Source organism: Neopsephotus bourkii, unplaced genomic scaffold (assembly GCF_033783945.1).
Source record: "Neopsephotus bourkii isolate Nb327-2 ecotype Australia unplaced genomic scaffold, CSIRO-AGI_Nbou_v1 NB_1616, whole genome shotgun sequence".
NCBI classification, from domain to species: Eukaryota; Metazoa; Chordata; class Aves; order Psittaciformes; family Psittacidae; genus Neopsephotus; species Neopsephotus bourkii.
In genome coordinates, this window is record NW_026902091.1 from 351,128 (window position 1) to 376,154 (window position 25,027).

At 39.9% G+C, this 25,027-nt stretch overlaps 1 protein-coding gene across 1 annotated transcript in view; it reads right to left on the reverse strand.

Moving 5' to 3' along the window:
* PKD1L3 (polycystin 1 like 3, transient receptor potential channel interacting) overlaps positions 1-25,027 on the reverse strand; it is a 42,323-nt gene that overhangs the window by 3,761 nt on the left and 13,535 nt on the right. Inside the window, exons 12-41 of the mRNA XM_061372810.1 lie at positions 24,608-24,815; positions 23,760-23,880; positions 23,368-23,509; positions 22,453-22,653; positions 22,055-22,200; positions 21,396-21,590; positions 20,417-20,542; positions 18,882-19,064; positions 17,685-17,809; positions 16,687-16,813; positions 15,443-15,577; positions 14,535-14,760; positions 13,929-14,122; positions 13,262-13,492; positions 12,940-13,041; positions 12,546-12,724; positions 12,053-12,199; positions 11,338-11,537; positions 10,991-11,217; positions 10,239-10,452; positions 8,782-9,010; positions 8,044-8,275; positions 7,521-7,617; positions 5,947-6,087; positions 5,125-5,310; positions 3,948-4,275; positions 3,377-3,510; positions 2,368-2,495; positions 1,856-2,016; positions 99-309 (exon numbers count right to left, since the gene is read on the reverse strand). Of these exons, the coding sequence (XP_061228794.1) occupies positions 99-309; positions 1,856-2,016; positions 2,368-2,495; positions 3,377-3,510; positions 3,948-4,275; positions 5,125-5,310; positions 5,947-6,087; positions 7,521-7,617; positions 8,044-8,275; positions 8,782-9,010; positions 10,239-10,452; positions 10,991-11,217; positions 11,338-11,537; positions 12,053-12,199; positions 12,546-12,724; positions 12,940-13,041; positions 13,262-13,492; positions 13,929-14,122; positions 14,535-14,760; positions 15,443-15,577; positions 16,687-16,813; positions 17,685-17,809; positions 18,882-19,064; positions 20,417-20,542; positions 21,396-21,590; positions 22,055-22,200; positions 22,453-22,653; positions 23,368-23,509; positions 23,760-23,880; positions 24,608-24,815 (5,276 nt within the window). The remainder of the gene's footprint in view (positions 1-98; positions 310-1,855; positions 2,017-2,367; positions 2,496-3,376; positions 3,511-3,947; positions 4,276-5,124; positions 5,311-5,946; positions 6,088-7,520; positions 7,618-8,043; positions 8,276-8,781; positions 9,011-10,238; positions 10,453-10,990; positions 11,218-11,337; positions 11,538-12,052; positions 12,200-12,545; positions 12,725-12,939; positions 13,042-13,261; positions 13,493-13,928; positions 14,123-14,534; positions 14,761-15,442; positions 15,578-16,686; positions 16,814-17,684; positions 17,810-18,881; positions 19,065-20,416; positions 20,543-21,395; positions 21,591-22,054; positions 22,201-22,452; positions 22,654-23,367; positions 23,510-23,759; positions 23,881-24,607; positions 24,816-25,027) is intronic.

Consider the following 25,027-nt stretch of genomic DNA (forward strand, 5'->3'; position numbering starts at 1 on the left):
AAATTTCAAAGCTATGTTGGTTTCACCATTCATAATTAATTTAACTTGACAGTATGTGGATACAGACTGCAGACAACAGAAACCACAGTGATACTTACAGCAGTGGAATAAGCGAGGAACATGATTGCAATAACAGTGATGAATCCAGATATATCACCCCACGCCCTCCTTAGGGTTGAAGTGATCATGTTTATTTTAGGATTGAGCCTCAGGAGATGCCACAGTTTCACTGTGGAGAGAAGCACTAGGAACGCAATCAGGTAGCCAAGAACTGCATCGGCTCTTGCTGTTTCATTAAAGCTTACACAGCTGGTAAGAAAAAAGAAAAGATGTACTAGACCCTGCATACAGAAGCTGTTAAGTGCATGAATGAGTATGCTGGAAAATCCAATCATGCTGTCCTTGTTTCCAGTAGCAAGCTAACTTGAGTTCCTGCTTCAATGTTACCATCTGTACTTCCTGCTGTGCCCACACAAAACTTTCAGTTACACATGGCAGAGCTTTTTATCAGTGTTACCTAGAGCTGAGAAAGGGTTTAGGCTGTAGCCCAAGTGCTGCTCAGTTTCAGCAAGTCACAGCTTAAAGCCAGCTAATGCAAACTTACTATCAAAATTCTGACTTTTAGAAAGACAGATAGGTTCTTCTGTGCACGTGTAGTTGAGAGGATGGTGCAGTGCAGCTAGCAGGATGCACTAGGTTTGACAGGATTAGCCAATTTCCAACCAGTTGTGTGAGAAGCTACTGTAAGGTAAGTAAAAGACTGAAGGTCAGAACTGTGATCTGTGACTGAATTTGTGTTAGCTGAAAAAAAAGCTTGGTAATACCCTTTATTAAGGTAGCACATTGTGCTTACGATTTTGTTTACAACAGAGGTGACCACAAATAGATTTTATAAATGTTGTATGCTAATACAGGACATGACCCATACCTAGATGATCTATGCATGCTGCACTGGCAAGAATGCAGCTGTCAGGTTAAGGGAAGTGTTTGTTCTTTCATTCAGCACTTATGAGGTGGCATATGGAATATTGAGTCCAGTTTTGGGCTCCCCAGTGCAAGGAGGACATAGAGTCCAGTAAAGTGCCACTGGCATGGTTGGGAGTCAGGGTATAGGACAAGAGAAGGATGTCAGAGCTGGGTCTGTTCAGCATGGAGAAAAGACAGCTAAGTAAGGCCTCTAATTACAGTCTGTAAACACCCCGTCAGTGGTTATAGAGAGGATGCACGATGAAAGAACGAGAGACAACAGCCACAAACTACAGCAAGAGGAATTCCATCTGGACATGAAAAAAACACATTTTTTTTATTTCCCACAGTGAGAGTGTTTCAGCACTGGACCAGGGGTCCAGGGAGGTTGTGGAACCTCTGTCCTTGAAGACACTCAAAATTCAACCAAACAAGGCCTTGAGCAACCTGATCTAATTCTACAGGAGGGGGTTGGAACAGTGACCCCCAGAGGTCTTTTCCTTCCTAAGTTATCCTGTGATTCTGTCATCTATTTCCTCTTTTGAACATTTTTTTAACAGATGTTACCATTTTCCACTCTGTATTTAATAGTCCATTACTGTCTTCTAAGCAATTGTTGAGAAAAGTGCAATGCAGATAGATGGGAAACTATCAGCTAAAACAGGGACTTGGTGCTGAAGTCTGCTGGATTTTATTTGAGCAGTATCAGAAGAAAATCCTGTTGCTGACACACATCTAAGCCTAGAAATACTTACGTGCTTCATGAACGTAGCCATATGGGGTAGCATTATCTAGCACAGACAAGCTGCTGTCTGGGAAGATGAGAAACAGAATTGTTTCTGCATAAGTAACACCAACAAATATTGCACTAAATAGCATTAGTACTTACTCCTCTTTGTGTTCCTGGTAGTAGCTGATGTCTCTGGTCCCAAGGATTGTCCGCTTCACAAACACTGATAGAGCACTCCAACTAATCAGTATGATGGTCATCTCCAGGAGATTCCACTTGTTCTGGTAGTATCTCCATCTCTGAGTCTTCATCAGTTTTCCCTGTGAAAAGAACAGCTTTGCTATTTCAGTCTTGTGTCTGTATATCATACAAGACATCTCTGCAGGTCTGTCCCCTCTGCAATAAAGCAGACTGCTGCACATCAATAAAGCTACATTTTACACTATTTTTTTGTTATCTTTCTCAAAAGAAGCATTCCATCCAAATATAGTGTTGCCTTCCTATTATTTAATACAGACATAGTGTCTGATTCAATATTCCCTTGAAGTCAAGACTTCACCTCCACTGAAACAAATCAACAGCAGCACTCCTGAAATCAAGTACAGTCTTAAAGTGAAATAAAAACCAGACATGAGATATTGCTATCAACTGACCTTTCTACTGGGCCTCACCTGTATGACCATGTAGTACACAATAAAGAGGAAATAAATTATTTCTGCTGCAACCACAAAGATATGGAGACTGCTGGTGTATGGGTAAAGCTGGACACTTTGCAGCTCTGCGCTTGTAAAGAAGGCCCCTAAAAAACAAGCAACATTCACCTTGGTGCTCTGTTAATTACATCTTTCTATCTTCCTTCAAACAACTCAGTTCATCTGTAAGACTTCTATACTCACATTCAGATCAGTGTGAGACTGAATCCAATTACTAAACTAAGATTCATACTTGATTATGTGAGTAGCCTTATAAATGTTCTTTGAAATTTTCCTTGAATAAGAGTTTCAGTCAATGGTTTTTAGAGTGCTAGTCTTTCTTGTATGACAGCAATCTCAGCAGGGCTCAATTTGAATTGGACTACAAATACAGAATTGAGGAGACATGGAGATGTAAATCTGAATCTCATTCCCAAAAGAAACTGGGCTCAATTTTGAGGCTTGATTTGGGCATTTTGCAGTACTTTAAGGGGGCTACTGCTCAGATTAAATGCTTTTCCATGCCTTCAAACCAGAATCTAGTTTCACCATTTCCTTTGTTGTATTCAGGTTATGTATTATATGATTACACAGCTATATATTAGAAGTCTTCTGGAACAAAAAAGACAGACTGTTAGTTGTACTTTTTTGTCTTGATTTTGTATTGATTAGCTGAAATATTAGTCAACATAATTTTTCTTGTTCCTGTTGTGTAAATTCTGGAAATTGAGTTTCAGTATGTTTTCTTCCTCAGCAGATGACCACAGCATAAGCAAACATAAGATATTCCATTATGGTCTATATTAATGTGCTACTACATTTTCCTAACTGGCTTATAAATTTTGTATTGATTCTGTTACGAGTAGACTTATTAAAACACTTCCGTTTACTGAATAAAGTAGGTAAACATTGAGAACACGTAAATCTACCCTCTGTAGGTGCACTGCTTGCTCTGTTCAGAAATGTGTAACTTACAAAAGGTTCTCACCTAAAGCATTGGTTTCAAACATCAGGCATACAATGCAGAACAGGTTCACATTGGCATTGTAGACTGTGAATTCAACAAACACTGCTCTTGTGAAGGTGTCTAGCCAGACATTGTTGAAAAGGTACTGGAGAATTCTGCATAAAAATGTATAGTATCACATGGAGGATAGGGGTTTTTGGATATACTCACAGAGAAAAACAGGTAAGATTTTCAAGAGGACATCTGGTCTGTCAAGTCTGGGTATAGAGGGTATTCTTACTATTAGTGTAGGTTTCTTTTTGGCTCTTCTGGAGAAATAGGTACCAGATATTGGCCAGTGATAACCTGAGATTCCTCAGGTATCCAACCATTTACCTCATATAGGTTAGGCGGAAAAGGTTCTCATTTGGGACTCTGGTTGTTACCTACCATGGAGTAAGATGACAAGATCATAAACTGCAATGATGGCGTTTAAACACGATGCGTAGCAGAAAAACTCAAGATGCAATCTGAAATGAATCTTAACTAGGGTAAAGAGCATCACTGACACCACAGCAAATACACCAATAATTTACATAACTACAAGTGGTACCTGGAGGCATTCTTAGGATCAGTTCCCAGGTGAATCACATATCCCCCTCCTCTGTAGATGGCAAGTTTGCCCCAGGTGGGCTGCCCTCTCAGTTTGGACTGACTCTGATACTGCCATGCTGAGCTCAAGTCAGAGGAATTATCAACAACTGAAGTGTTCCAGCGCTCCCCATAAACTGATGTATCTTCTGTTTTTGTGGAATATGGAGCATGGCATTCCTGAATTACATGCTGGAGTTTGGGAGAAATAGGGCAGGTGTCTCCTTTCACTCTTACTTGGCGAATTCGAGCACTACCCACCAGCTTGGAATTGCCATCTGTAATGAATCCTAAACAGGAGATGGAAAAGAGCAGCACTGGCAATATGACAGAATTACTAATATTTCTTAATTTCATTCATAATTTGCTGACACATTAATATTTTGCTATAGATTCTTTACTGAGAAACACTGTAAACAAAATAGTTATGAAAATTAAGCCCTTGTGTTGATTTGAACTGAATTCTTAGATTACATCCATATGTAACAGAGGTCAGTATCACTACCTGTGTTTTATACAGAAGGAAAGTGAGGCCTGGAGAGGAAAAGGGACTTGCTTTGAATCACACAGCAGAGTATTCTATGCAGTGTTCATTTGGCCACAGCTGGTCAGTGCCTGTCATGTCCAATAAACAGCTCTGCTAATGTATTTCAGTATTTACTCTTAAATGTGAGCAGGAAAATGGGCCATATTTATTACTGGATATGCCTAAGGAAACACAGGGATATTGCATAATTAGCTTTCACAGTGACCTAAGGCATGATGCAAACAGAGCTCTCCTGAGGAAAAGCTTTATAGGGCCACCTGTCTGCCATTATTTTTTTGAATTATGGGAAGAAACTCATGTAAAATTGAGACATATATATGAGTATCTGAAAAAAGTATGTAAAAAAGTTATAGTGCAGAACTTTTGGTTTATAGTAAATATAAGGAAAATATCAGAGCACATTAAACTTGGCATCTATCTAGCTATAGGGTTTTTGTAATTCACAAATATTCATATTTTAAGAACCCATAACTAGCCTTATACACTCACAGTCTCCTTCTCCAGTCAAATATGCATGTGCAAGTAAGGGATATGTATAAAAGATAATGTTTCAGAATCTGGCAAGCTGAAGTGAAACAATGTGACTCTGCACCTTTATATGATCCATAAAGATTTTTGACCAAGGTAGTGTTTGCCCATGTGAAAAAATCCTGGTAACTGTAGACACTGTCGAATCCATCTGTAAAGCTGTTCTCAATGTGTTTGTTTAGGTAGTAGGAATTGGGATCTCTCTGCCCATAGGCAACAAGTAACAGCATCCATAAAAAACCCACATAGGCTGGAAAACAACAAGAAGAGACAATGCATGTGAGCTCAGATTCAATACTGCTGTTCAGAAGAGATTGCAATGGATGGTTACTGCTTATTATCATAACTTACTAGGTTAAGGAGATGCTTTGCTAGACTCTGACTGACCAGCACTAATAAATTTACATAAGCTACAAGCATAACGCATTTGGAATGGCAACTATAAATAAAATGAGTCTAACTTTGTTCCAAGTAAAGTTGAGGTAATCTTTTTCCATTGTTTTTAGAGGAAGTAAAACTGGGATTTAAATCATTATATGTAGATACTCTCTGCTTTTAGAAAGATGGCCTCCATCTATTTATTTTTTTATTTCAACTTATCATGTTGACCTCCTCGTTCTCCACTTTCTAACTCTTCTGTAACCTCACATGTAATCTGTTTCTTTACCATAAAATCAAGTCTTAGCCACACTTTTATCTCCAGCTACCCAGCTAATATTCCCACCTCCCTTCAGCTCCAGCTACCACTGAACAGCTGTCTCTACACTGTAACGGCTGGAAGAAAGCTAAAGTTATGCCAAAACTGTTTCACCCAAGAGAACAATACTTTCACTGATAAAAGTACTGATGAATACTACTGAATACATAATCTACATATGGATAATACCTAGGATTTCTATGATGAGGGCAAATGCTTTCTGCTCCTTCATGCAGCTGATTTTCATTTTCTCCACATCAGCCACAGGAGGTGGCAGGTAAATATTAATTCTACTGTCCCGTCGAGCTCCAAAGAGAGGGTGTGAATCCCCTGTGGGTGAGAGCAGTAACCCTGGAATTACTCAACAGATTGTCTACGTCCTGCTTTTTCTTTCTTTTAACGTTTTAAGTTAACATTTTTCTTTAATGCTTTCCCTTATGAAGACAGGGAATGTGATTTTAAAAGTTAGTATAGTAAGGCAAACAGGAGGAAAGGAGCTCACACAGTGTGTTAGGTTTAGGAGCACTTGTAGTCCAGTTTGTCTCTAGGCTGAGCATCTCAGAAGATGATGCATCCAGAGCCTGAGGCTGATCAGGGAAGAAGCTATATATCAGGATTCTTTGCTGTGCTGTAGGACTCCTGTCTGCTGGTGTCAGCTTTTTTTAGACATGACTGTGATTGCAGAATCCACTGATTAAATGGAGTAATACAGATAATTGTGGTTGTGGAAAAGTATGTGAACTGAGAACTTTCATGAAAGACTTAAAGGAGGTGGGAAATTTCCCTGAGAGGAAGTCCTAGATATGTTTGACAGATAAAGATCTACCAGTCTAGTTGAAGAGTGTATTTTGTGCTGTATCACATGTCTATTTTCGCTAGGTTGTGAAATAGTTACAGACATGAATGCTGAGATGTCTGTACAGAACTAAACCAAGCCTCCTTGTATATCTGTTTTTTCTTACATCTAATGTGAGAGTAAAATATTTAAGCATGGTTACTGCATACTAATAGCACTGATTCATTCATTTTATTATAGTGGCTTCAGTCAGTTTGTCACATTTTATTATTTTCTTTTCTAGGTGTTACTTGAACATTGACAGACTGAAAAGTGATTTACAATTCTTGCAAGTGATTCTTGTACAAGAATTTACAATTCTTGTAAGTTCTGAAAAGTGATGTACAGCTCTTGTACAATTCCTGATCTAGTATGAATCAATATAGGAGAATATTTTTCTCCTGACATAGGCAAGCCAGGGATGTAGGGAAGGAAGGAGCTGGGTATCCTAGCAGCAAGTATATCCTCCAGTAACAGGGAAAATATCACAGCAGGGCTAGGGGAGATTGCGCATGTCTATGTGCATTTGCAGCAGTATAAGGATAAAAAAGATATTATTCTTTTGGTCCAGAACTTCTTTTCATAAATTTTATTCACTTTTGGTCTCTTCCATTAAGTGTTCTGCAAGATTTATCCAGCGTACAATGGTATGGATATGTTCTTTGTATGTTCTTCAACTTGCACAAAACTAGTTATTTAGGTTTGTTTCCACTTCCATGTTGATCTTGGGAGTGCTAACAGGTAGGCACATAGAAATCACAACACTTGTGGATTTAGTGATTTCTGCTAACCTTACTGTCTAAGATTCAGGTATATAAAGACAAACAGTGAAGTTCTCAGTTGAACTGAGTCACATATTTGTGCATAAAGTACCCCAAAAGCTTGCAGAACACTCCCTTTAATAATTTCCCACTTTATAGGCAGTTACCTGGTGCAGCTAAAGGGCCATCAACAGCTGTGTTTTCTTCATCCTCATGTTCCACCTTCTTCAGAACCAGAGCAAAGAAAGCAGCAAATCCCAGCACCTGGAAAGAATTAGCTATAGACTCACCATATGCCCATTTCATATGAAGAAGCTCAGTCTTTGACCTGGATCCCTTTGGATCCAGGCACTGCAGGAGAACAAGTGTACTTTGGCTTTGCTGAACTCATGCAGTTGAAGCTGATAAACCAGAGAACAAGTGCACATCCAGCTAACCTGACTTTGCCATATTATACATCATCCCTGATCAGAAACATCATCACCTTTTAAACTCTGACAAAACAAGGGAGATGAAACTAATGGAGTGAATATCAGCAAAAGACAAAGGACTCCACTAAACCCCCTGCTAGCTCTGGTTTTAAGGGCTAAGTCTTCTCATTTTACATGTTAAATCCTGTGGTTCTTTAGAAACTTGTCTTCCTGAAATGATGGATAGAACGGCCAATGGCTGTATTTCTGATGAACTCACCTTTAAGGGCTGTGTGATGAAAAGACTTTCCAAGAAGGAGATGGCCATGGAGATCAGCCATTTGATGGAGTTCTCCTTGCCATAATGCAGCCCATAGAGCATGGTAAAGAACCCAGATACACCACTGGTGGCTGCAACAAGGAACCAAGCAATGAACACAAACCACCAGGGCAGCCCTTTGGAAGAAGAACTTTTCTTGCCATCACTGGAGGAGCTTAGAGTAAGGGACAGCCTTGAGAGTCAACCAGAAGAGGAAAAGTCAGTTTTCAGTGGAACAGAAGCAAAGATCCCTTGTGATCACCATATAAAGGCCAGAGAGAGATAATTAGTGCTATTGTTTTCAATACTTCCAGCTTTATTGTATTTCACTGAAATACTTCAGTCTACTTATTAATTTGTCTTTATCCAGACCTTTTAAGAGACTACGGGGACTTTGAAGCTCAGTGATTATCCCAGCCCTTTAGCAGCATGCAGCATTTTATTGTAACATTCCATTTTGGTGGCAAAAATGACAAAGAGTGATGACGTGTCATTATTGCTTTTGTGTGCAGCACACAGTGCATCGACATTTCTTTGTTGCTCCTACAATAGTATAATTGTAAAATATGTTTCTACAGCTATAAAAATGGTTTTCTAGCACATATTATGCAGTAATTGTTTGGGCTCCGTCATCCTGACCACTTCTGAATTTATGACCTGAATTCACTTATTCTGAGAACGAGATGAGAACTAGGTTACCTCTCACTGATGGATGCTGATGAGCAGATCTGGTTCTCCAGGAGATTCTTCATGTGCTGAACCTGACAAACAGCTTGTGTGTAACTCTGAGGCATCTGAAATTTATGGGGTCCCAGTAATTCCAGCTCCAGCTCTACATGCTGGAGTTGCATGTACAAGCAGCGATTGTAATCACTAGATTTCAGTCGCTCACACATTCCCTTCTCTGCAGTCGGGCTTCTTGTTTTTTCTGCAGGCCAAAATATTATTTCTTTATATTAAAAGAAAATCAGCATAGCTATTCCTAGATTAAAATAACTGTTCAGTAACAAAGAGTAGCATAACTGGAGCTCAAGATTATGAATGTGACAAAGTGAAGAGTAACATTTGAAGGGATATGTAAAAGCAGCTTTAGTAGTAGAGCTTAATTCTTTTCTGCTGGAACGAGCTGGAAGCATTGCCAGAAGGCAACTTAGTTAGACAGAGATCCTAAAACTTAACAGAGAAGTCAGATAAGATCAATGTTAATCTGTTCATAGTTTACCTGTTCAATTAGTAGCTTGTTACACTCATTGGAAAAGCCAAATGTGAGTCTTAACGAAATCAGTGGGATTGTTTACTCATATATTGTTGTTTAGTTGAAAATAAAGGAATGCCTAAGTTAAAAGTCAGACAGAAAGGAAAAACAGCACAAGGCCAAGAAGAAAATAAAGGATAGAACAAAAGGACTGTGAAAAAACTAATACTTGTGAGTCTTTTTGCTATTAGATACTGATCCTGCTCCCAAGACTGGGTGGTGGCTAACATTTAATTCTACAGCATAGGAACGGAGATTTCAGTGTCTACTCAGTTGGGCACTCCGTGGTGCAGCGAAAGGACAGGAGGCAATGGCCACAACTTAAGAAATGGGAAATTCTGTCTAAACATAAGGAAAAACTTCCGTATCATGAGGGCTGTTGGACAGTGGAGTAGGTTGCTTAGAGAACTGGTGAAGTCTTCATCCGTGGAGATCTTAAACATCTGACTGGGTAACCTACTCCAGCTGACCCTGCTCTGAGCATGCTTATGGACTAGATAATCTCCAGAGATCCCTTCCAACCTCAACTACTCTGTGATTCCGTATTTGTCTTTGAGTCAGAATGTAAGAAGAACTTGGGTCACGACATCCAGTGACAGGACAAGGGATAACGGGTTAAAACTTAAAAAGGGGAAGTTTAGATTGGATATAAGGAAGAAGTTCTTTACTGTGAGGGTGGTGAGGCACTGGAATGGGTTGCCCAGGGAAGCTGTGAATGCTCCATCCCTGGCGGTGTTCAAGGCCAGGTTGAACAGAGCCTTGGGTGACATGGTTTAGTGTGAGGTGTCCCTGCCCATGGCAGGGGGCGTGGAACTGGATGATCTTAAGGTCCTTTCCAACCCTAACTATTGTATGATTCTATGCTGAAGTTTCAGTAAGCATGTCACATTGTGTTGATTACCTTGTATATCCATAGCACCTAATGTGACAATTATAGGGTCATCCTTCTTGTTCTCATCATAAAGCTCTTGCCCAGCTCTGTTCTGCTGGCAGATGATGTCCTCAACCAATGCCAAAAGTGCGTTGATGTTAGTGGATTTTCCAAGATCTGATACTGAAGTGAGAGATGGAGTCTTCAGGATTTTGCAGAGTGAGTTGGCAATTCTTCTTATGTCCTAGAAAAGACAGCAGCAACACAGCAGTAACTCTGGCTGCAGTGGCTTAAGCTAATGTGATCTGAAGGCACCACTGGCTGGGAGTTGCACTAATTGCTTAAATCTCCAGAATAGATAGGGATAGCACATCCTACAGAGCTGGACGTGACAGGCAGATTTCAACGAGTGCAGCAGGACAGCATTCAAAAGTACAGTTTACCTGCCTGAGGACCTAAGATGAGAAAGATGAAGTCTCTGATACCTTTTGTCTCCACTGTCTTGCTTAATGTTTGCTTTAACCCCTGAATACAATGATGTTAGTTTTATATAATAATGGTGTCAGGGCTGGAATGTAAACAGGCAGATCTTAACAAAGCCAGTGATTCCATGTAGATGGGTAAATGAGTGCTTTGCACCACCAGTGCATAATTGGCTTTTCACTTCAGACAAACTAAAGGCATCTGATGGAAGATTTCTGCTGTTAAACTGGGGATATCGGGTAGTGCATGGCAGCAGAGGGCACTGCAGGACTCAGTAGGGAGCAGCTGCAGTGACTTGCCTTCATAACAGCCTCTGGAGTGAGTGAGACAGCCTGGGTGACCTGTGGTGTGGGAGGTAGGCTTGGGGACACTCGTCCATTCTTTCCCGGCTTTTTCTCTCTCCCCTGTGTGGCTGGCCGGGATCGTACGTTCCTGAAGATCTGCACAATGAGCAGGTTGATGGGGAACATGAGGAGGGAGCTCTCAAAGCCAATCATCACTTCCTGCCATGTGAACTCGATCTTTCCTGTCAAGATCAAATGGAGGGGATGAGTAAAAATAACCCCAGGACCAATTTGTTCAAGTATTCTGCTTCTAAATTCTGCTGTGTATATTTCCCTGCCCAAGCAATGGTGAGGGGTGTTACCCAAATCCATTTTCTGTTCAGCTGGATCCTTTGGCACTCCCCAGAACATGATGCTGGTCAGCATGGTGCAGAGAAGCAGTGAGAAGCAACATGACACGCGTTGGGCTCTTGTGAAGGAGCTGCGTGGGGAGCGGCTGAAAATGGAGTACCAGATGTGTCCATCTTGGAAACCCTTGGAGGTCTTCATGAAAAACAGATTGCTGGGAAGGAGGAGAGGGAAACCAAATGGATACTTAGGAAAGAGGGGGAAGAAAAATGCAGTAGTTCAGGGTCCTGACCTGTTCATGCTTCTGGACATTATTAGAAGAAATAATAACTATGAAAAATTACCAAATATTATGACTGAATTTGTGTTGAACAGTCATAGCTACTTATGTCCTTTCCTTCTGGCCTCAGCAGGAAGGGTGAGGTAATAGTGAACAGTTTCTATATAAATTGTTAGGGAAATTACACATAAGAGAAGATGTTTATGTTTCTATAGGTCTTGTCAGACTACCCTTTAACACCAACATTTCCAGTGTGGTATTACTGTTAGGGCTACTATTAGACTTTCTTAACCATACTTCCTCTTTTCAGTGTCCAGAGCAATTTGAGGGCAATGGAAAGACCTCCCTTGTTTTCATTTTTGTCTAGAGTGTGACCTTTTTTTGCATACTTGCTTTTCTAGACTGATTGCTTTCAAGAGTAAAAAAAATGTACATAAAATAGAAGGTACCTGAACTGCTTCATGTCCCGTTCCGTAGCTACCGGGAATACTTTATCTAGGACACATTCACCAATATCAACAGCTAGCCAAGAGTTACAGAGGAAGTACCATTTCTGATCCCCAGCCAGATCATGGACCAATACTCGATTCACATACCTGTTGGAAAAAACATATAGGGCACACTTATCTGTAACTGAGTTGTGTGAAATTCAGAACTCAACAGGACTATGGAGGACAAATTCTGGCCTTTGGATTCTAAGGCTATGTCTAAACTGTAAGGCATAGAACACATCCCATCCTGTTTGAACACAGGATATGGAAAGCACTCATGGTCCTGCAGTTTAGGTTATGATTTAACCTGCAAAAATGAGAAACTAACACTTCTTTCCTTTCTAGAACTGTAGAAAGGATAATTATCAAGTCCTAGAGAAGGAAAATTGTTATCATTATAAAAAAATACTTGTGGATCTTTACTTCCCAAGATCTCCAGATCTCTGCTTACCAGGATGGACTGTCCCCTGAATTATCATGCCACAATCTAATACTCTGTAGTTCCCCGAGAGGGAAGAAGGTACAGAGTAGGAAAACATCCACTCCTCCACGTTCAAAGACTGGTGTATCAGGATCAGTTAAATGGTGTGGCTCACTCTCTCCTTCCAGTCCACAGAGGGTGAGAGTCACCTGGAGGATAAGATGGCAAAGTGAGGACTTGAACATCTGGATCCTATGTATGATTATTCCTCTGTCATTCTCTTCCTGTTTTCATCAAATCTAAGGATTTTGTGGATTAGACGTTCCATTTGAGCTGTCCTGTTTAACAGCCTCAGGTGCTCCATTATTCACCCAGTTCTCTAAATGAGTGCCTAAACTGTCTTACTGCACAATGCCATTGATACCTTAGAGGTTGTGGCTGCCCCACGGCGGTGTCCTGTAAAAACTGTCACAAGATAACGATACTGAGCAAAGGGGTCATTGTCTTCCAGTACTGTGATTTTCACCTGCAGAGTGACGCAATACAAATGGTATATTAGCTGTTCTGTAAGTATGAATTCCTTAAAGCTGTGGATAGGAGTTTGTCATCTTGTGAACAATACGTATACTTAGTAAACAGAATTACAGGGAAGGGAGTAGGACTGGTTGAAGACTTCCTATTAAAACAGGCTAGGCAAAGTGGGAATTGGCCTAAATACATTCAGTCTTTATTAGCTGAAGACTTACTTTGGCATCATCCTGGATGTCTTTCCTTCTAGCCCAAATAACCACAAGCACGTATATCAGAAAGATGCATCCCACGGTTGTCACCACAACAGGGTTGTCCACAAATGTACCAAAAAGCTGTGCAGTTTTGCTAACATCTATAGCATTGGGTATGACAAAGAAGGAACTCCCGAAGAAGGTCAGATGGTTGCAGAGGCACTGGGTGCTTCTAGGATTTGTTTTTGGTCCTACCTAAAAAAACAGAAAAAAAAAAATCCTGATAAAATATTTGACTTCAAAGTATTAGATAACTTACCAAGCAAATGAAAAGACAGTGCTCAGACTGGTAAGGTACTGTGAAGAACTACTATACAGAAAAGAATTGCTTGAGTTCCAATAAGGAATATTAGTTCTAATGTCAGCCAGAAGCAGGCATTATAATATAATACAACCTTGTCATAATGGTCCTATTTCTTCTTATATAAGAGCCCATTCCAAGAAACTGAAATAGAAATGTTATTTGGAGCTTAGCCCAGTATGACTAAACTTCTTCAGTTTATTTAAACATCTCAGAATTATCTTTTTTTATGGTGTGAGTTCAGTGCTATCATTTTACTACAAGATGGTGGTTATAATAGCTGGCTTTGAAGAGTATAATATAAACACTGTTTTATATGGATCTACTTACATGACATCCATAGCTGTTCCAGTTCCACTGGTGCTCATCCCAAAACACACAGCGGGATGCAAAACAAGTGACAGCTATAGTTAGCCTGTCATAGGCTGTGGAATCCATTCCCATATCTTGTAAAACCATGAAATAGTAGGTTCCCTCTCCAAAAATGAGTTCTTCTGGGCTAAGAACCCAGGTGTTTGTCTCACCTTGAACATAAATATTTTAGTTTTGATGTATATATAGAAATGCTAAGAAGTAGTATGCAGCTGTATTGAATGTAATCAAATAAACAAACTGAAGAAACAGGGATGAAATAATTCTTATCAACTCATTGTTCAAAGCATCCCACCCTTTGCAACTGTCAGTGAACACTAATAGAACATAATACTAGATACTGGAACCCTGAAGCATGACAGATTGAAACTCCTTTGAGAGGTTTCTTTCCAGTCAGATGCCTGAACTCATGGTCAAGGTTCATTCTGCAAATACATGCATGTGGTGTTGTGGATGAACACTCCCCATACTGACTGTACCTGGCTTGCTATGCGTGGTGAATGCCTTTTGCTTATATGAGTTCAGAATGCACAGTGTCCATGCGTCACTAACAAGTTATCTTACCTCCAGCAGTTTTCTTACAGAACAGATGATTTTTCAAAACGTAGTTAGTTTCATTTGGATGATAAGCATACCCTAAGTAGAGTATCAGTGGAATGTCACGTTCCGATTCCAGGTGGATGACTATAGATGTGTTTTCTGAGGTAACATTGACTTGGAAAGTGCTAAAATTGCCCAGATTTAACAGAATCTTATCTTCCTGAGTTGCTGAAAGCCTTGGTAACATTATCTATTTTAAAACAGAAAGATATAGCTTTAAATCCAGCAAAGCATCTAGCTTCTATTATCTGTGAGCACAATATAGCCACATGCTAGATTATCTTTTTTCATAATATAGGGACAGCATGGCCATCAGAAATACTGGCTTCAAAGTAATTTTCTCAATACTCTCAGCTAACCTCTGAAAAGTTCATTTGAAACCTATGTAGACTCATCCCAAAGACTATGACCTATGATGCATTTCTCAGCTAAAAGCTGAGATTATGACTGAAACACTGGCTACATGAAGTGCATGTACAAATGATTTGGATGTCAGCTTATACATCAGCTAAGACGGCCAAACAGCAGTAATATAAACACATAGTTGTTGGATGATTAAATAAGGTATTACATTGTGTTTTGGAATGACTGTAATCTGGACTCTGTTTCTACAGCCATTAGCATTCTCACATCCATTTAAATGAAGAATAAGACACCTCCTAAGAAAAGCCATAAATACCTATTATTTCATTTGTCACATCACACAAATCCAGTATCACAAATGCAGAGACCAGCATCCTGTTATGTGACATAATGAACACTACCACCATTTGCAGCCATCTCACAGAAGATGATAACACAAATGGCTGTTCATTAACAGAAAAAGGAAAAAACGAAAAAAGAGGGAGAGGAATAGGAAATAGTGCATTTACCTCAATGTTCTCTTTGAGGTTGCTGACTGGTATCATCAAGCCATCCAGACTAGTTAAACTTAGACCTCCCACTGTTCCACTAATGTCAAAACTGGTGTCACTGGAGAAAAAGGGATTCATGGCAAAGCTCACCATCTGTTAGTAAGACATTAACAATCAGTTGAGCTGTTGCCCATATTTCTTCTATTCACGCTTTAAATTGCTGAATAGTGAAAGCTTGAGCTCAGACCCAAATGCGACTTAACCTAAAAGAGGCCTGCATCCAGATTTAAATAAGAAGTTGCCTTATCTCTAAGGTAAGTTAAACACAAAACTTGAAAGTGATTTTGGTGGTGAAATGTGCTATGTGTACAACAATGTTTATTGTTGTCCATTCGTTATCACCCTTTTGCCTTTTAGACACCAGATATCAAAACACAATTGCGTAAGCCTTTTTTGAAGGTACCAAAGCTAGGCTGTGGAACTCCTCTTGGAATTAGGAAGTCTGCATCTGCTGTGATAGCAATGCATGGTCCAACAATTCAGGAGCCTCTTCTAGTGCTCAGGTAAGTCAATGGATGTGTTTTTCCGTTGGTTTCAGTGGGCTCTAGGCATTTTCTAGCACAGCTGAAAAACTTGCAGTGAAAAAAGAATTTTTTGTAGGTCTTTCTGAGAGTGTCAGATAGACCAGAGAGGTCTCTAAAAACATATTACAAAAATATGACAATAATATAAAGTCTGTTGTTCTGAGGGGGAAAACACTATTTCCTAATTCACACGGGGGATGTGTTATTAGCAGGATATTTGCAGAACTTTCATCTTTTGTAGGATCTGAGTTCCTTAAAGTCACCTGTTTTTAGCCGGGATGAGGATTGCTGCAGGTTAGTGTTAATGGTGACATGGATTCTGAGCTGTTGTGTCCTCCACAGAGCATGAGATGTAAACGAACAGCAAATAGGTTTATAGGTGTTGATTCATTCCATTGCTTCATCTAGCCATGCAAGTATGAATCATGGGTGTATGTGAGGGACTGATGGAATGGGGAATTTAAGCTTTTTTCCTTAGCTTGCTGAACCAACCTCATGCAATCAAGCTAAATTAAGTCTTCTTTGACCCAAAATATTTCAAATTACTTTCCTGTTATGAGAGGAGGGATGACTTGCGTGTTTGTGTATTTACTGTAAAAGGAGAAAAGATTCTAAAACTGCTAGATTACAAATGTAAGTTGTGTATCATATTGATTCAGACAAAAGCTGTTTACTTGCCCTTATATCCACTGTTTCATCATCAACTCCTGGAACACTGAGGGAGGAAGCAGATGGGAGAGTAAAGCTAGCAGAGCTGGAGTTGGAGATACTAATGGATGTGCGATCCATGTTTTCTGTTTGTAATCTGTACAGTTAGGGTTTGAGGCAGGCAAAACAGAGTAAAAGAAAGAGGAGGCAGAGGGAAGGAACAAACAACAGAAAAGAACGTCAATAGCATGGACTTCATATCTGGAGAAAAAGCTTTCTAACTCCATGAGTATAACTAGTTGCAGAACTATTTCTAACTCTGCCAGTAACCGCTTTGTACATTAATCTGCATTCCACAAAATGCTACCACAGAAGCATGAAAAAAAAAAAAAAAAAAGATGGAATTGGTTTATCTGGATAGGAGCTTGTACCCAACTATGTGTACTTATGTGAAAGATGTACCTGGTTTCTCTGTGAACATGCTCTTGATTTAAATATACAGTTAAATGTGGATGGATGAAACCCAGGCTCTAGGAAAACAATTTAGGGATGATTACAGGGAATGGAGAATGCTTGTCAGGATGCTTTTTATATATATATATATATATATATAAATATTTTTCTGCCGAGCTGGTTACAATAGTGTGTAGCATGTCATTATTGGAAACCTGGAAAGAAAGCAAGCTTAACTGACATGACATGAATTTTCTGCGTAATTTCAAAGGTAAGTGACTACTGCCTCATCCAGGAAATAGCAGTAAATTCTCTACTGGTCAAAGAAGACACAGCATGAGAACTTCTAAGGTGGTGTTATTGAAGCTAATCAGAGTCCAAGCTGTTATTAGTATCACTAATGACAGCCTCTTTGCACTTTTGTCAAATAAACTACAAAAACATGCTGTTGTCATATAAGTTGACATTATGCTACATATTTAGTTGAGTAGCTCCATTTAAGGGCAACATAATGAATACTTGGGCAAATTTGATTAACTGGGAGGAGCCTGGGTGGGAGACCCTGTTACTGTTACCTGTGTGTATACATTGTGGCAGAGGGAGTGATAAGGACTGTTGGTTCACCATCTGGTTCTTTACCGAACAGAAGGGCACTCTGAAGATTTTCAACTGTATTCAGGAGCTGGTGGGACACTGAACTCTGGAACAGGATGAGAGGGTAAAACTTGCAACAGAGCTCTTCAGAATCATCAAAAGGCACATTACATCCTTTACAACCTTTAAGGAATAAATACTGATGTTCAGTGTCCTACAAAGCTGGCAAACTTGGTGATGTGCTACTTAAACTCAGAAAGTTATTCCAATCAATCAGCAATTCAATTTCTGTAATTCTTGTTAAAACATTGCAGACAGGAAATAAATATTTTACAGCTTTTACTTTTATGTTCTATTATTTATACCTCTACACAACAAAATTTGAAGAATTACAAACATGACATCAGTTTAATTCAATATATTCTTGTACTTCTGAACGCTAATGCCCTTTAGCAGCAAACTTCAGGGTTTAGTTACTTGCAGAAGCAAGAATGCATTGTGCGTTATTAGTGTGTTATCCCCGGGGAGTCTGAACAGTGCATAACCTTTTCTCTCAGGTTAGATTTCTTTCATGTCCTACTCCCTTGCAGTGATGATAATTAATAAACTGAAAATTAATAGACCGGACGTACCCTAAAGTATGTCCAGTCACACAAAGGAAACTGTGACATTTCATGTTTTGATAGAAAAGGACAGGACAAAACAAACATGTTGCATAATTCTGAGGAGAAAAACAGAGTGGGCTTTCTGGAAAAGTGTAGGCAGCAACCAGAGCTGATTCCAGCTTTGAAGCAGTGGAGCCAGTCCAGAATATTGAATACCCATGGCTTCCCTGAATTATGGGGGGAAAGGAGGGCATAGATTAAGATCTGAAAAACATCTGTGTGTGCTTGTCATCCATTAGAGGTCCTACACTGTTGCTGTGTTCCCTGGTACTCTGTCTTGTTCAGCTTCGAATGTAACAGATCTTAAGAGGCTTCTATCATCTTTGCTAGCAGACCTCAGTCTAACAGGTCTAACTAACTGTGGCGTTCCTGGCTTTCCATCATGGTGACACCATGAACCCTACCCAGTGCCAATTTAAAAATATGAGAGCCAGCGGACCTCTTACAAACTCTCCAGAGCAAGGCACTGTACACACAAACAATCCACTACAACCTGAACCAAAGCAAAACTACCTGTTCTGCCTCTGGCACTGAAGTGTTGACAGCTCTGGTTCCTACAGAAGCTTTAAGAACATTGCTCACTGCATTAAATAGGTAATCGGCTGCATCTTTTAGCTTCTGATCGTCTCTATTGTCCTCTGTGTTTACAGTGAGCAAGGAAGTACTGACACCTTTTAGGATGTTGCTCGCCTCCACCTGCATGGGAGACAAGGGGAAAAGTTTATATATGTTGGTGCCTTAAATGACAAAATTGACACTTGTGTCATTTACTGAACATTGCAACATAGGTAATCACATTATATTTGTGGCTAATGCTGGTTTTAACATAACTATTTGTGCTGGGCTAATATTCAAACACCAATAAAGATGATATACTAGATGGTATACAAAAACATAACACAGATGTGAAAAATGCAGCCTGCTCCTGCAGGTTTATTCCATAATCAAGATTAATAACATCTGAATGAAGCTTGTGTGTCAAACACTGGGCAGGGATACATTTTAGGTATACAGTAATGTTGTAAATTAGGTTATATTCTTGAGTGGTGTGTCCAAAAAATACCACTATAATGTCAAGGGACTGTGTTTCAATCTCAGTTTTCACAAACCCTATTGGATTAACAGCAAGTAATACCTTTGGCCTTATGCTGTCCTGAGTGCCAAGGGAGAATAAGTCTTACAGTTCGTGTTTGGTGCCTGAATGCAGCCAGTGATTGCTTTGTGATTGTGAAAGCACTGGCCAGCTTTCAACCCAGGATGGTGAGGGAGCCAAGCAAATTCGTTGCTAGCTTGAACATAGCCATTCCCACAGTCTGCAAACATTTAGCAGCCTTACTGTAGGGTGAGTGCTGAATCTGAGCTATGCTGTTGTCTTGCCAAAGTTAACCACATACTGCTGAAATGCTCCCAAGCCATTGTCTGGCTGCAACTGTATAATACATCAGAAATCAGGACAGCTCCTTTTATTGCCAGCGTATTTGTGAAACTTCCCCAGTAACAGTTTGTTCTGTCCTCCCATGTGCTCACTCATTCCTTATGCATAAATAGCATAATCTACTGATAGTGCCATGTTGCCATGACATTCAAGAAATACTTTCATGAGGCTAATCCGAGCATTTGTGTCCAGTTCCCTTGAGTGTTGACAAGTCCCTGCCTCACTGACAGCTTGCTACATTCATTTCGTGATCAGGGACAAATGAATCTGGAAAACTGTAGATAAACACTGCTGGACAGTTTTTCTTCAAGATAAAACATACACCTAACAAGCCTCTGACTAAGTGAAGATTTCTATCTTAAAAATGTATCCTAAAATGTAAGATGCTTATACCCTGAATTCTGGAATAAATATCTGAGTATATATCTGAATAAATTCACTTACTCTATACAGCAAAAATGTATTTCCTTCTGTCAAAATACACATGCTGGTGCACTTGAAAAAATGGGTAAGAACAGATAATTGTAAGGCACTGAAACTCTTCCGAGGTCAGTGGGATGCAATAGAGTCTATACTGTTAGTGTGAGAAGGTATAATATAGATTGCTTCTTACTTGTGCTGAGACAGACAGCTCTTCACTCCTGTAAGTGATTTCTTTCAATACTTCTGACATCTTAAGAGCAGTCTGCATTGATGTCATATTAACAGCAGAGAGAGTTGTCAGCATCAGCCCTCGGAGCTTGGGATGAAAAGGCATAATTAGGCAAAGGAGTAAGATGCTAATTAGGACTGAGCAAATAGTGCTGTACATTGACAGCTAGGCTTGCTGTAAATTATGTGGTAGAGTAAGACTCTACAACAAGGATCATTTGAACTGATATTAGGTCTACTGACAAGATGCCACTTGCCTTAGTAACTGTGTAATCATGAGATTTATGTTACCTTCCAGTACAGAGAATTTATATATTTAACAACCATTAATAGCAAGGAGATTTACTACTTGTGAGAATTTGTACTAATGTATATGAATTACTTTATAAATGCTGCTTCCAGAGAAACCAGAGCCATGATTGATGTTACTCCAGTAATGCATCATAAGTGAAGGATACATTGCGTTTCTCTAGATCTTTTAATCTGAAGGACTGAAAGCACTGTACAAATAATAAGCTCATAACTGAAGCATAAGCTGGTAGCTTAAATGAGCAAACTAAAACTACCTGCCATCTAGTACTTTTGGGGAAAATTAGATATTTATCCCACAGAAGAGGCCATTTTATTAATATTTAAATTGTTTGTGGAAAATCAAGTTGATTTTAAGTTTTCAAACACCATCCAAATTAGTTTGCATTAGTGAAATAAGAATTGAGAATAAATTATTTTACTGATGGATGATAAGCCAATTTATTTATGTGGGGAAATAGTGAAAAATAGCTGAAATCTGTGCCAATCACTGAGACAGATGCTGGAAACTTGAAACCTCCATTGATTTCAGGTGGTGATATATGAGCATTTTATTACTTAAGAGCTGTCAAAGAGTATGAAGAGTCCATTATATTGCACTGTACTGCAAGAAAAACAAGTGTCCGGCTGACCTCTTTTCGTGTGTTTGTCTGTAAAGATATGTTAAAGCTTTCCTCTTGGCTCTCCTGGTTAAGGATGGAGGTCACTGACTTATACAGCTGGAAAAGACTCATGCTGTTGTTGCTGTCTTTCAGGATGGTGCTTGCCTTCTCAGATACAATAGCCTGCAGGGTCAGGTTCCCATCGATCATACCTGCATGTCCAACCTGTGAAGAAATCAGATATGCTCTTAACATTGCCAACACTGTTATAAGTATCTCTGAACTCCTTTCATGATCATCTTACTGCCAGCCTTGCTGAAGCAGGACAGAAAACTTTGCGTTCTCCAGTTTTTAATGGTTTAATTTTAGTGGTCTGATGAGGATCTCCTTACTTGAGCACTGGGTAAGAAGCAGTTTTCTGGGGTCTACATAGAATAGCTCCAGTCTCACTAAATACAGCTGGTGCTGCCCAATGTCCAAAGAGATCATCTTTTAAACTTTATTCTAGAAAAAGAACAGTGGCAGGTTCTTTTGACTACCTTGAGTCCACAGGGAATAGTCTCTGTTAGATAGGGAAATGGTCATTAAGAAGGAAGTGATACATATAAAATAGGAATAAGCTCCAAAAGCGAGTTGTGGGTTAGGTATCTACTTGAGAGGTCTTGCAATAAAGTAATTCTACTGTGTACCTTCACTGAAGTATTAGTTTGAACTGTATCTCCAAAGACGTTGCTAACAGTAATTGTCAGATGTAAAATGAAATCATTTTCCTCTTCTCCAAGTGGAAGATAAACTGGGAAGAGTTCAGGATCCGGACCACAGTCCAGGAGAGAATCTGAAATAGGAACGAGGGAGTCACCTACCAGACGCCACGCGTGCTGGCATATTTTTAAACAGTCTCCTGTTTAAAACCAATGTGTCTTTAAACATGGGACTCCAGACATGCTCTATACAGGCCCAACTGAATTGTTGTTAGTCTCCCTGGGAGCAGAGCAGCCTTGTGCCTTTGCTCTTGTTTGCATCAGTTAGCAGAGCTTGCTAGGAACATGGAGAAGCAGTTAGTCAAACAGTTCACCCCAGGACTTACTTGGTTTCAGATAGAAGCAGTATGTGAGCTGCCTGTTGTGACTGGATTGGCATGAACCTGCCAAGCAAGGAGCACTGCAGGAGACTCTGAACGTAGTGAGCACTGATCCCTGCTTGGGAGACACAGTACAAGTGGGGATCTGGGGCGGAGGCACGGTGCTGACAAGGTATGTTTCCTCCCCGTAGCCATGCTGAGTCATTGCTGGGAGTGGAAGGAGCAGAGCGTCAGCAATTGATCGTGCCTCAGCAGCACCAATCTTCAGACATTAATCTAGCCTGCTTAGCAGTGATGCCGTTCTTGCAGGCACCAGGAACATCGGGGTGGGTCTGATCCGAAATGAAATCCTGCTACCAAATAAGCCATAAGAGGAACAGAACTATTAACAGCATAGAATCACAGGATGGTTTGGGTTGGAAAGGACCTTAAGATCACGAAATTCCAATCCCCTACCATGTAGAGGGATATCTAACCCTAGACCATGCTCATAGCCATGTCTAGCCTGGCCTTGAACACTGCCAGGGATGGAGCATTTACCACTTCTTTGGGCAACCTGTGCCAGTACTTTACTCTCACAGTAAAGAACTTTCTGCTTATAAACATAGTAGTGTTCGCATTATGAAGCAAAGTTGTATTATTTGTTCAAGCATTTAGCATAGCTTCATAACCACATGGGCCTTAACAAAGTTATTAACAGCTTGGAGTAAGAAAACTGAATTTGTCCTGCTGTGCAATAGCCCTGAACAAACTTAGCTCTTAATTATTTTAAAGAATCCACATATAAAGTAACACTTTTCAACTTGTGGACTAATTTAACTTCATATTCATCAGCAAGGCTGTGTGTCTGTAACACCAGTGTGATGTCACAACAGCAGAGACTGTCTCAAATATAGTCTGAAAAACCCTGCTTGCCCTTACCTGTTACTTTAATCTGAAAAGCTTCTCCCTGTGTCTGCAAGAAGGAGCAGTTTATTCTCAACAAGGATGTGTTGCTTTGAAGCAAATTCAAAGAGTTCTGCCAGAAACCAGTCAGGCCACAGGCTGGTGGGAGGGTCATAGGCTGGAAAATCAGAGAGGAAAGAAAACATGACACTAGAGACACTTTGCTCTGATTTCTGTCGTGATGTGTCAGGAGCAGGGTGGTAGGTGCCCATCATTATAACCCCTCCCGAACTAGAAACCATCTTGCCTCAGTCTTCACTGTTATTTGCAGAGAATCCATCTAACAACACAACACTCCTATGGCTTTCCCACAGGATAGATGTTTGTTTTAATGTGTGCGGTATTTCTGGTGAATGTGGTGCTCTCACCTTGGTTTGGAATGTGTTATCTAAATACCAGTTATAATATATGGCCTGGGAGTCCTTCTGTCCAGAGACACTCAAAACAACATCCTCACTAGCGTTCACTGGCTTGCAGTTTGCCTCACACCTGTAAGGAAGTAAGATGGTATTACAGGGGGTAACTGTGTGAGATGTCATAGTGCTTGATGCTGATTGGTTTCACTCTGCAAAAGCCCTGCAATATGAGACAAATGACACATGGCTAGCAAATGGTAAAATACTTGATTTTAAAGAAAGAGTTTTAGGAACCTTCATCTCCATTTTCAACATTACTGTGGCCCAGAACCTGCAAACTATGTCACAAAACTCATTCAGGCTCCCAAATGAAGCCTGCTTCTATTTAAGCTTCTTACATGATTGTATGAGTAGACCATTGAACTGCCACTGTTCTTTAATAAGGCACTGGATTCTTGAAAAACAGGCTTGAAGAACAGATATTTTTAAGGCAGTAATGTGTGTCTGGGTGTCTAGTACAAATGTCAGACATATCTTATGGCATTTATTCCCATTATTTCTTTGCGGTTTGCATACGGAAATATCCAACATTGAAAGGATACAGTGGGGTCAAAAATCCTAAATGGTTTTGGGAAGAATATTATTCAGTTTATAAAAAGATTTTGTTCAGAGATATTGACTGGAAGATGCAGCAAGACCCATTTTGTCTGTAATTCATATGATGATAATCCCTAAAATATGTCTACAACAATAACTACATTATCACTTTATTATTATTGTAATTATTAGTAACTGTGACCTTGCACTATTTTTGTGCAGTAATAATATTAAGCAGTGAATACTTGGGTTTTAAAACAAACCTGATTTCCAGTTGCAGTTCTTGTTTTGCAGTCACATAGAGACATTGCTCATCCTGCCCCTTTTCATTGCCATGGTTTTGGACTGTAACCGTGACAGTCACTGCTGATTTTGGAGGAGGGAGGCAGGAAGGTGGGATTTGCACCTCACTTTGATTGGTTAGGATTATCTGTTGCTGCACACATTCGTTCCACGCAGGCCAGCAAGCTCCTGCACAAACATTTCCTTTATAATTAGAATAGGCATAACATCCCAGGTCCCTTATAAAGGACTTCCCTGCCATACATTTCAAAGAGATTTATGGAGCAAACAAGTTTCCGAGACGCAGTTTAAATAGTGGGTAATCAGAGTTCAGGGTACAGACTGACTTAGTCAAAGTAATACATGAGGACAGGGATAAATACGGGGATGGAACGCAGATG